The sequence below is a fragment of the Dendrobates tinctorius genome, unplaced genomic scaffold (genome assembly GCF_039654945.1).
Source record: "Dendrobates tinctorius isolate UK_male_01 unplaced genomic scaffold, ASM3965494v1 ptg000069l, whole genome shotgun sequence".
NCBI lineage: Eukaryota > Metazoa > Chordata > Amphibia > Anura > Dendrobatidae > Dendrobates > Dendrobates tinctorius.
Genome location: NW_027361737.1, coordinates 29,810,442 through 29,822,736, shown reverse-complemented (window position 1 = coordinate 29,822,736; position 12,295 = coordinate 29,810,442). Strand labels below are relative to the sequence as shown.

The 12,295-nt window shown below is 43.3% G+C and overlaps 1 protein-coding gene across 3 annotated transcripts in view; it reads right to left on the bottom strand.

The window, feature by feature from the left end:
* Positions 1–8,902: 8,902 nt before the first annotated feature.
* Positions 8,903–12,295, bottom strand: part of LOC141095327 (beta-galactoside alpha-2,6-sialyltransferase 1-like) — a 194,495-nt gene continuing 191,102 nt past the window's right edge. For all 3 annotated transcript variants that reach the window (XM_073581298.1, XM_073581299.1, XM_073581297.1), the window contains one exon: positions 8,903–10,416. In XM_073581298.1, coding sequence (XP_073437399.1) covers positions 10,175–10,416 — 242 coding nt within the window. In that variant the 3' untranslated portion in view covers positions 8,903–10,174. The remainder of the gene's footprint in view (positions 10,417–12,295) is intronic.

Sequence of the window (12,295 nt, the reverse complement as noted above, 5' to 3'; positions counted from 1 at the left end):
CTGTAGTAATGGCACCTGTTTAAACTTGTTATCAGTATAAAAAGACACCTGTGCACACCCTCAAACAGTCTGACTCCAAACTCCACTATAGTGAAGACCAAAGAGCTGTCAAAGGACACCAGAAACAAAATTGTAGCCCTGCACCAGGCTGGGAAGACTGAATCTGCAATAGCCAACCAGCTTGGAGTGAAGAAATCAACTGTGGGAGCAATAATTAGAAAATGGAAGACATACAAGACCACTGATAATCTCCCTCGATCTGGTGCTCCACGCAAAATCCCACCCCGTGGGGTCAGAATGATCACAAGAACGGTGAGCAAAAATCCCAGAACCACGCGGGGGGACCTAGTGAATGAACTGCAGAGAGCTGGGACCAATGTAACAAGGCCTACCATAAGTAACACACTACGCCACCATGGACTCAGATCCTGCAGTGCCAGACGTGTCCCACTGCTTAAGCCTGTACATGTCCGGGCCCGTCTGAAGTTTGCTAGAGAGCATTTGGATGATCCAGAGGAGTTTTGGGAGAATGTCCTATGGTCTGATGAAACCAAACTGGAACTGTTTGGTAGAAACACAACTTGTCGTGTTTGGAGGAAAAAGAATACTGAGTTGCATCCATCAAACACCATACCTACTGTAAAGCATGGTGGTGGAAACATCATGCTTTGGGGCTGTTTCTCTGCAAAGGGGCCAGGACGACTGATCCGGGTACATGAAAGAATGAATGGGGCCATGTATCGTGAGATTTTGAGTGCAAACCTCCTTCCATCAGCAAGGGCATTGAAGATGAAACGTGGCTGGGTCTTTCAACATGACAATGATCCAAAGCACACCGCCAGGGCAAAGAAGGAGTGGCTTCGTAAGAAGCATTTCAAGGTCCTGGAGTGGCCTAGCCAGTCTCCAGATCTCAACCCTATAGAAAACCTTTGGAGGGAGTTGAAAGTCCGTGTTGCCAAGCGAAAAGCCAAAAACATCACTGCTCTAGAGGAGATCTGCATGGAGGAATGGGCCAACATACCAACAACAGTGTGTGGCAACCTTGTGAAGACTTACAGAAAACGTTTGCCCTCTGTCATTGCCAACAAAGGATATATCACAAAGTATTGAGATGAAATTTTGTTTCTGACCAAATACTTATTTTCCACCATAATATGCAAATAAAATGAAAAAAAAACAGACAATGTGATTTTCTGGATTTTTTTTTCTCAGTTTGTCTCCCATAGTTGAGGTCTACCTATGATGTAAATTACAGACGCCTCTCATCTTTTTAAGTGGTGGAACTTGCACTATTGCTGACTGACTAAATACTTTTTTGCCCCACTGTAAATCGTTTCTGATAATATTGTAGTGCACATAGGCCTCATTTTCTAATCTAAATCGTTTGTGATAATATTGTGGTGCATGTAGGAGGCCATATTTCCTAATCTAAATCCCTTTATGCTAGTAGTGTGGTCCAGACACCAGCCCACATTTCTGAATCTGAATCCTTTCTGCTAATAGTGTGGTCTCAGCAAATAAATACTGATTGCTAATTTAGTAACAGCTGACTGACAAGTCTGGGCCTAGGGTTGTGAAACAGCTGGTTAAAAGAGGGGAAGGGTACACCCAACATGAGTGGGAAAAAGCAAGGTTGTCGTGGATGTGGGAATAGGCTTGGTGTTCGACGTGTATGTGGGTTAGAATGCCCAAAATTTTTTCCTGTTGGATCTGGGGTCTGACAAAGAAGAGTCCGATCAGAATCCAGACCCTCGTCACCAGACATTAACCATCGGGGTTGGTGGTCATCCTAATGAGATGCAGATACCTGTGGAGCACACGAACTGTACTGTGCTGTAAGGGCAGGAAGACAAGGAGGGCAACTCTCAAGGCGAGTGGGAGAACAGAGAGGATGACAATGAGGTTGTAGATCCCACTTAGTGTGAACTCAGAGGCATGCAGGTGAGTGGCTCAGCAGAGGTGGTGAAGGAGGAAGATAAGGGGGTTACGCTGTGGCTTGCCTCACAGACATGGAGTGATGTAACCATGAAAAGCACTGCATCTTCAGCCATAACTTTGACTTTATAGTTGGGGTGAGTGAGAGCTTATCAGCTGTTGTGGAAGTGGAGATGCCTGCTGTTTTGTCTCACCAAGTACACCACATCTTTCTCAATCCACCATAACATCTCCATCTGCACCTCACTCACAATCCAGCAGTTTGTCACCCTCTCTTATCACAGCAGCCAGGCCTCGGTCCTGCAGTTGTGGTCACATAAAAGAATGTTTCTTCCTACACATGCCAAAGCTAAGAGTTTGAAATCCACAATCTACAATCTGCTGGCTGTGGAAATGCTTCCTTTCCACCTGGTGGATACAGATGGTTTCCGAAAGCTGATGGTCATCGCAGTCCCCAAGTACCTGGTGCCTAGTCACCATTACTTCTCTAAGAAAGCTGTGTCTGCCCCAGCATGTCACAGACAAAAACACCTGTTTTTTGAAAAGCTACATCTGCCAGGGTGCATTTCACCTATGACACCTGGACAAACAAATATGGCCTAGGTCATAACATCTCGATGACTGGGCACTCAAGTCTTGGAAACCCCAAGGCTTGTGTGACAAACCATTGTATCTAACACTTCCTCCACTGTTTCTGCCTCCTCCACCTCTTCTAAGGCCTCCCCATGCACCCTCAACCTCTCCCTTAATGAGACACGTGTTCCAAAAGTGCAGAGGGAATCCCCCCATCTACGTAATGCGCAGCCAGGGCTCACCACAATCAGGCAGTGTTTAAATTAATATGCCTTGGATATCACAAGGACATAGCTCCAGAGTTGTTGGCAGCTATCCAGGCTGAGTTAGAGCAATGGAGGTCTTCCCTGATCCTGGAGCTAGGAAAGGCTGTGTGCGATAACAATGCAAACCTGGAAGCAGCCTTTTGTCAGGGCAACCTCACACACGCCTTGCATGGCTCACATCGTCAATCTGGTGGTACAGCAATTTCTACGCCACTATCTCAGCCTAGAAGTGCTGCTGTGGAAAGGACTGTCACTGTGTGCTTACTTCCGCTGTTCACATCCCGCAGGTATTCAACTTGCTACAGAGGTCTTTTGGGCTATCTGTTAACCATTTTTGATATGCGATGTGCCAACACATTGGAATTCCACTCTGCATATGTTGAAGCGGCTATGGCAGCAGCGATGAGTCCTGGTGCAGTGTGTTCCTTTGTATAGCCTGGGCCAACACAGTACAGACATAGTACAAATCATGCTTGCGGAGTGGGTACAGATGAAGGACCTCTGCACCCTTCTGCAGGGCTGCCATCAGGGCATTACTGCCCTTACTGCTGTATGGGGCCCGGTGAACAGCAGTACACAGAGGGGCCCGCAGATCTGGGGCCCCGCTTATGTGCTACTGTTCATCGGGCCCCATCATGCAGTAAAGTGGTGCGCGCTGTGGCACACACGTCAGTGCTGGGGCCCGGGAGCTTTCCAGGAGCTGTGCACGGCTGTCTAACCTTGACGGCTGTGCCGCTCCCTCCATCTTCTCAATGCTTCCTGTCAGATGACAGCGAGTACGCGAAGACGTCATTGCGTACGTTCCGCTCGACATGTACCCGAAGCTGGAGACAGAGCCAAGCTGCTGGGGAGCGACTGAGGTAAGTATACAAAACTTTTTTGTTTTCTGTACAAAATGAATTAAATGGGTGAGGGAAGGAGGAGGAATTGCACATGATGATGGGGGAAGGAGTAAGGGGGACTGCACATGATGATGTGGGGGTTAAAGGGGGACTGCACATGATGTGGAGAGGGGGGTTAAAGGGGAACTGCACATGATGATGTGGGGAGGAGAGTTAAAGGGGGACTGCACATGATGATGTGGGGATTAAAGGGGGACTGCATATGATGTGGGGAGGGGGTTAAAGGGGGACTGCGCATGATCTGGAGAAGGGGGTTCAAAGGGAACTACGCATGATGTGGAGAGGGGGGTTAAAAGGGGACTGCACATAATGATGTGGGGGCGCTAAAGGGGGACTGCACATGATGATGTGGGGAGGGGGGTTAAAGGGGGACTGCGCATGATGTAGAGAATGGGGTTAAAGGGGGACTACGCATGATGTGGAGAGGGAGATTAAAGGGTGACTGCGCATGATGTGGGGGGGTTAAAGGGGGACTGCACATGATGATGTGGGAGGGGTAAAGGGTGACTGCACATGATGATGTTGGTGGGTTAAAGGGGGACTGCACATGATGATGTGGGGGTTACAGGGGGACTGCACATGATGATGTGGGGAGGTTAAAGGGGGACTGCACATGATGTGGGGGGGTTAAAGGGTGACTGCACATGATGATGTGGGGGTTAAAGGGGGACTGCACATGATGTGGGGGGTTACAGGGGGACAGCACATGATGATGTGGGGGGTTAAAGGGGGACTGCACATGATGGTGTGGGGGGTTAAAGGGTGACTGCACATGATGATGTTGGTGGGTTAAAGGGGGACTGCACATGATGATGTGGGGGTTACAGGGGGACTGCACATGATGATGTGGGGAGGTTAAAGGGGGACTGCACATGATGTGGGGGGTTAAAGGGTGACTGCACATGATGATGTGGGGGTTAAAGGGGGACTGCACATGATGTGGGGGGTTACAGGGGGACAGCACATGATGATGTGGGGGGTTAAAGGGGGACTGCACATGATGGTGTGGGGGGTTAAAGGGTGACTGCAATGATGTGGGGGTTTAAACGGAGACTGCACATGATGATGTGTTCTGTAACAGGGGGACTGCACATGGTGTGGGGAGGTTAAAGGGGGACTACACATGATGATGTGGGGAGGTTAAAGGAGGACTACACATGATGATGTGGGGGGTTTAAAGGGGGACAGCACATGAAGTGGGGGGTTAAAAGGAACTGAAAAGGATTTAATGGGGTAAAGGGGACTGCATATGATGAAGTGGGGGTAAAGGGGACTGTATATGAAGTGGGGGGAAGGGGACGGAAGACTGCAAATGATGAATTCAGAGTGAGGGAAGAGGGACAGCATTTGAATAGAAGGTGGGGAGTGGGGAGAGCAAATGATGATCTGAGGAGAGAGCAAATAATAATGAATTTTGAGGGTAGGGGAGTAAATGGCGTATTGAATGTGGGGGTAGAGCTGTTGATAATGAATATTGGGTGGGAGAGAGAAGACATGACAATGAATTGGGGCAAAGGGGGCATATAAATATAATGAGTCGGGGGGAGCGGGAGACACATATTGGGGGGAGTTGAGTATGCAATTACTGGTAATGAATTGGGGGAAGAGTACAGGTGCTAATTAATTTATATATTTAATAGGTGGGGAAAGTGGCTATTTATAGCTGGTGGGGGCACAGTGGCGTATTATAATTTATATTTGGAATGGTGTGTTGCATAATAACCAATTATGTATTAATGGTGGGTGCATATTTGTATTGAGATGTGTAGTGTAGAGGAAAGGGAAACGGAGGAGAATGTATTCTTGCAGCGGTGCTCTAGGTAACTGTGTTATTTTATGCAGAGACGAGCCCTGGCTGGAAGAATTGATGGCGGTCTGCGCTGCAGGAAAAAGAAAAGCAAAGATGAAGGACTTCAGCTAGAGATGTCACTGGTGAGTCAGTGTGTTACCTGTACACTGACACTATACACTGTATACTCTGTACAGAGCTCCTGTGTATAATGTCATCAGTGATCACTATATTATCTGTACACTGACACTATATACAGAGCTCCTGTGTATAATGTTACTGGTGATCACTGTATTACCGGTACACTGACACTGTATACTATGTACAGAGCTGCTGTGTATGTCACTGGTGAATCATAGAATCATAGAATCGTAGAGTTGGAAGGGACCTCCTGGGCCATCTGGTCCAACCCCCTGCTCAAAGCAGGATTCGCTAAATCATCCCAGTCAGATGTCTGTCCAGCCTCTGTTTGAAGACTTCCATTGAAGGAGAACTCACCACTTCTCGTGGCAGCCTGTTCCACTCATTGATCACTCTAACTGTCAAAAAGTTTTTTCTAATATCTAATCTGTGTCTCTTCCCATTCAGTTTCATCCCATTGCTTCTAGTCTTTCCTTGTGCAAATGAGAATAAAGTTGATCCTTCTACAATGTGACAGCCCTTTAGATATTTGTAGACAGCTATTAAGTCTCCTCTCAGTCTTCTCTTTTGCAAACTAAACATTCCCAAATCCTGCAACCTTTCCTCATAAGACAGGGTTTGCAGACCGGTCACCATTCTGGTCGCTCTTTTCTGAACTTGCTCCAGTTTGTTGATGTCTTTTTTAAAATGTGGTGCCCAAAACTGGACACAATATTCCAGATGAGGTCTGACCAAAGAGGAGTAGAGGGAAATAATGACTTCACGTGATCTAGACTGTATGCTTCTGTTAATACATCCTAGAATTGCATTTGCCTTTTTTGCTGCTGCATCACACTGTTGACTCATATTCAGTCTGTGATCTATTAGTATACCCAAGTCTTTTTCACATGTGCTGTCACTTAGCCCTATTCCTCCCATTCTATATATGCTTTTTTCATTTTTATTGCCCAGATGTAGTACTTTGCATTTCTCCCTGTTAAAAACCATTCTGTTAGTTGCTGCCCACTTCTCCAGTTTATTTAAATCTTTTTGAATCCTCTCTCTCTCTTCTCTAGTATTAGCTATCCCTCCTAGCTTTGTGTCATCAGCAAATTTAATCAGTTTACCCTCAATTCCTTCATCTAAATCGTTGATAAAGATGTTGAACAATACAGGGCCCAGGACAGAGCCCTGTGGTACCCCACTTGAGACATTCTTCCAACTGGATGTGCAGCCATTTACGACCACTCTTTGGGTCCGATCACTAAGCCAGTTATGAATCCACCTAACAGTTGCCTTGTCAATTCCATACTTAGTCATTTTTTCAATAAGGATTGTATGAGAGACTTTGTCAAATGCTTTGCTGAAGTCAAGATATACTATATCTACAGCATTTCCTTGATCCACCCAATCAGTGATACCGTCATAGAAGGAAATTAAGTTAGTCTGACATGACTTATTAGTTAGAAACCCATGCTGACTCTGTTTAATCACTTCATTCTTATCCAGGTATTGACATACATGTTGTTTAATAATTTGTTCAAAGATCTTTCCTGGTATAGAAGTCAGACTCACCGGCCTATAGTTGCCTGGGTCCACCTTCTTCCCCTTTTTGAAGATAGGAACAACATTTGCTCTTCTCCAGTCTTCTGGCACTTCTCCTGTTCTCCAAGAATTTTCAAAGATTATGGAGAGGGGTTCAAAAATTTCTTCTGCTATCTCCTTCAGTACTCTGGGGTGTAATTCATCTGGACCTGGAGACTTGAATTCATTTAGGTTAGCTGTATTACTGTATCACTGTATTACCTGTACACTGACAGTAAATACAGAGTTCCTGTGTATAATGTCACTTAGTATTGTGGTTTTTTTTTATTAATGATTAGTATTGTAGTATTCAGTCACTGTGTGGTGGTAACATGTGGTTTGGTCATGGTGTGATGGTATTTGTCCCTTGTATGTGGTATTATTGGTCACTATGTGGTGGTAATATGTGGTCTGATCATGGTGAGACGGTATTTGTCCCTTGTATGTTGTATTAATGGTCATTTAAAAAATGTATGTGACTCATTCCCTTAAAGGAAAATACATAAAAATATATTTATATTTAATAGGTTAGAGTAGAGTAGGGTCCGGCCAAAAGAGTCTACCATGTCATGGTGGCGGCTTAAAAATTATTTTGGCCAGAACACAAGCTGCTGGCTGTGTATGTGATCTGGTGTTTGAGGGGAACTGTTAATATCTGATTGGTTAGGACGTGGAGGAGAAATTGAGTTTTTCCAAGAGTTAGCAGTGGGACTGTGGAAGGTTCAAAGGGTGGAGGCGGAGCTGGGGGGGAGCCTGGGTGGAGTCTCAAGGGGGCCCCAAAATTCCTAGTGGCAGCCCTGCCCTTTTTCAAAATGGCTATTAATATGGTTAGCATTGATGACGCTATCATCAGCTTCACTATTGTGGTCATCTACATGCTGGAGCACACACACTTTGAATGGTCTGCGGGAGGAGGTGGTGATACCAGAGGAAGAAGTGGAAAAAGAGGAGGATGCAAAAGGGATAACAATATCTCTAAGTTTCGCACTGTGGTACAGGGGTGGAACTGTAGACAGAGTCTTATCTTCCTGATCTAAGCCAGAGAAACCAAGGAGAGACCTACCCACAGGCCAGCCCCGAAGCATAAAAAGTCTGTCTCTATGATAAAGAACATGCCCGGCAGTAATAATCATCAGTTAATCAAACCTTCATTGTAAGTACCAACAGTACACAGCCAAAAAAAGTCACACATCATTGAAATCTGTGTTTCAGACCCTATCTCCTGCTGCCTTCGGATTGCATAGCAAAAACCTGCTGACAGATTTTCTTTAAATTGGTCATACCATCTGCCTGCCTGCATGACTTTCCATAATTGTCTTCTACACAGTTCTGATGTTACCATGGCCCATGCTAAATTGTTCCTTTACTCCCTAGCCACAAGACATTTATACTGTAGATAATTGTGGTCTTTTCTGATGAAGTCTTTTGTACTTTGAAACACATAGAATAAATCACAATCCATTTGACAATCTGGGATATACGTCTCGTCATTGATCAGCAATCACAGAAATCAACCACAAACCTCTCCTTTCTTTCCTGGATATCGTTTGGTCATTTACTGACCTGTGGATCTGCTGCAGCTGATATTCTTTATTACATGCTTTATAGATAATTACACTAGAATTGTCCAATAAATAATTAGGATCGGGCACTTCCAAGATACATATAATCAGAAAAGTTTTCCGGACTTACATAATAGCATTTGTCGAAAAGATTGAAGAGATCCAGAGAAATAATGTTAAGATGACATATTTATTAATTACACATAAAAAACAACAAAAACAGAAAAAATGCCCAGTAGGAGGCGCACACTTGCCCTAACAGTAATAAGACATGTGTAGGTAATATAAAGTCAGGTATGGAAAACAATTAAAGAACCATAGTTAACTCCATAAATCCTCACAAAATAGAAAAGTGGGATGAGCCCATGTGTTTAAATAATAAGGTACGGCGGCAACATGACAACTAAGTGTAAGTGCCTATACCAATAAAAGTGAACAACCAGATACCCAGTGAGCCGAAAGGAATGGTATAAAAATGAATAAGCCATAAATGACACTACCTGAACACTATGGATAAGCCCATATAATTAAATAATAAGGTACAACGGCAACATGACAACTAAGTCTAAGTCCTTATACCAATACAAGTAAACAACTAGCTACCTAGTGAGCCAAATGAAAAGATATAAAAATGAATAAGCCATAAATGACATTACCTTAAACACTGTGGGCACAAGTAACGGTGGACGCTGCAGCCTCCTCCACCCCAACGCACGTTTCGCAACAAGCTTCTTCCGGGCGTCATAGATACTCATAAAAGGTGAGTATAATTTTGATTTTATCGCCTGCCTTAACCCTTGGATAAGACCCTATGTTGTGCTGATCTCTCTACCAGCTCGGCGACTATAGCCAGACTTGACATTTCTAAGGTTGTGTTTGCATTAAAGAGGTCAAAATGGAGTTCACTACAGTCTTGGTACACCACACAAAGTTGCACACATATTTTCAAGACAATTGTAGGCTTTACAATTTGTGGCAAATTGATTTGTTGCAAATCAAATTATTCAAAAAATATTGTCAAAGCTATCACTTTTTTATTTACTAAGAGAGTAGGTCGCCATAGACTGGTGATTTTTCTATATAAACTGGAAATTACTCAACCATATGCAGAAAACTCCCTATTGTCCCCCAAAAGAGCTGGTATTCTAGCAAAAATCGGGCCCAAACTTTTTTGGATAATGGATTCCCAGTAAGTCCTCTGTGGCTTCTCTCATAGTGAAAGAGCAAAATGCTGCCAGGTATAGCAAGATCTCACTATTTACACACTGCAGAATAAGTTAGTGCTATATAAGGTAATCAGTTTATATGAAATGGCAAGGATATCTTTTCAAGAATATTTGATTTTGGCAGTCTGAATCACCAATAATCGCCAATGTCTTCAAGGTATTGATGCAGATTGAAATTATTGCCATTTTATCTACACATATTTTATAGAGTTTGAGTCTAACATTGTAAATCTCTGATTCCGGACAAAGTCACTTTCCCATTTTTGTGGATATTTTCCTCAGTTCCTTGGTTGAGTTTTTTAAATAGATTTTTTTCGTATATAAGTGGATGGTAAGCACCAAAAGTACAAGCTGCATCAAAATAGCGCTTGTAATAATAACACCGGTCTGTTTGACGTGAAGATGGAAGAAATTCATACACATTGACTTCATCACAAATATTCATCATCAACAGGATTCCTGTAGAGAGAAAAAAATGAACAAAAGTTGAAATAGTTGCTTTATGTATATTCCACTAGATTGTATTTATACTGCTATTGAGAAAAGAGTTGAGAGGGTCAATTAAAAATTTAGGAGAAGTCCTGGAGAAAAATATAATACTAGAAGCAGAGAATGTGATAAAACAAGGAAAAATAAATAATGCACAATCTTTTTAATTCGCTTGTACTTAAAATCTTTTATTCACTGCCGAGTAAGTTAAAGGGAACCTGTCAGCAGTTTTGGCCGATATAAGATACGACAACTGCATTTCAGGGATTACCTACAGCATTCTCTGACCTTTCCCAGCGCCTGCGCACGGCAGTATTTTGGTACAGTAAGGAGCTGCAATAAAACTACATGCATGAGCCTAAAGCTCGATTCACACAATCAGTTTTTAATGCAGTTATTTGCGCAAATCACATGAGAAATTTAAAGCAAATATAAAGAAAATATTTATATTTGTTCTCTTTTATGTATCATTTGCTGTGGTTAAAAACATGCCTCCATATGGGTATGCAGGTCATGGGAAGCTGAGTAAAAGGATACCTTAACATCTGCAATCTGATATCTTATTCCAGAGAATTCCACATTTTCTTAATATGTAAATCAGCTGTTAAGATTTAAGGGCTGGACATAGATCTTTCTGAGAATCTGCCTACAGAGATTATTGTAGGAGTTATCAGTGTGAGACATGTGACTGACACAGAACAGTAGAACTGAACTTTGTCTCCCTACAAGTACATTTACTGCAGCACTCACAGCTCTGGTATATTGCAAAAATGGCTGCCTGTGAGATGGAAGCTGAAGCTGAGAAGACACCTGCAAATGTGTAAACTATAATCACACGCAGCTCTACAGTGAGATCAGGAGATCAGAGAGCGGCCATTACATATCTCACACTGGTAACTCCCTGTTTTACTTAAAGGGAATCTGTCACCCTTTTTTCGACTATGAGCTGCCGGTACCGACATCAGGGGCTTATCTACAGGATTCTGTAATGCTGTAGATAAGCCCCCGATGTAACCTGAAAGATAAGAAAAAAGAGATTATACTCACCCCGGCGTCCGGTCCAGTCCGATGGCTGTTGAGGGCAGAGCAGTGCGCCTGCGCTGGAGCAACGACAGGAAGGAAAGAAGAGGACATCATCTTATGAAGATGGGAGGTGCCGGACCGCAACACCCATCGAACCAAGACCGGACCGCTCCCGGTGAGTATAATCTAACTCCTTTTTCTTATCTTTCAGGTTACATCGGGAGCTTATCTACAGCATTACAGAATGCTGTAGGTAAGCCCCTGATGTCGAAAAAAGGGATGACAGATTCCCTTTAAAATAAGCTCTGAAGGCTGATTCCCACAAATTATTGTATGGCCCATAATCCCGAACACCTCATTTTCATATATGAAAAACACAAATAATACATCGGAGAGCAGATATCAAGGTATCATTTTATTCAGCTTCCTATGACTTACCTGCCCATATAGACTTAGTTTTCATGTAAGCATCCTGATAATGAAGGGGTCAGATAAGATGATTTGATAAGTGATGTATCCTTTAACATATTTTTTAATTCTTTTACCTTGAAAACCTTAATATTAAAGTGTCATTCTGGTTCTGCTAATTTTTGCATTTGGAGGTAAGTGAGACTGGTGACATTATATCTACTGATATTATTTAATGGTAAGAAAAGCACACTCATCTCGGCAGGTACCAACAGTTTATAAGTTACCGACCTGTTTACCTCCCAATGCAGAAGTGAGCGGAGCTGGAATATGCTTTTCAATTCTGTAAATGATACTGCAGCTTTGTCCTACTCATGTGAATGGGATAAAGTTGCAGTAATGTTGATGGTAACAATAC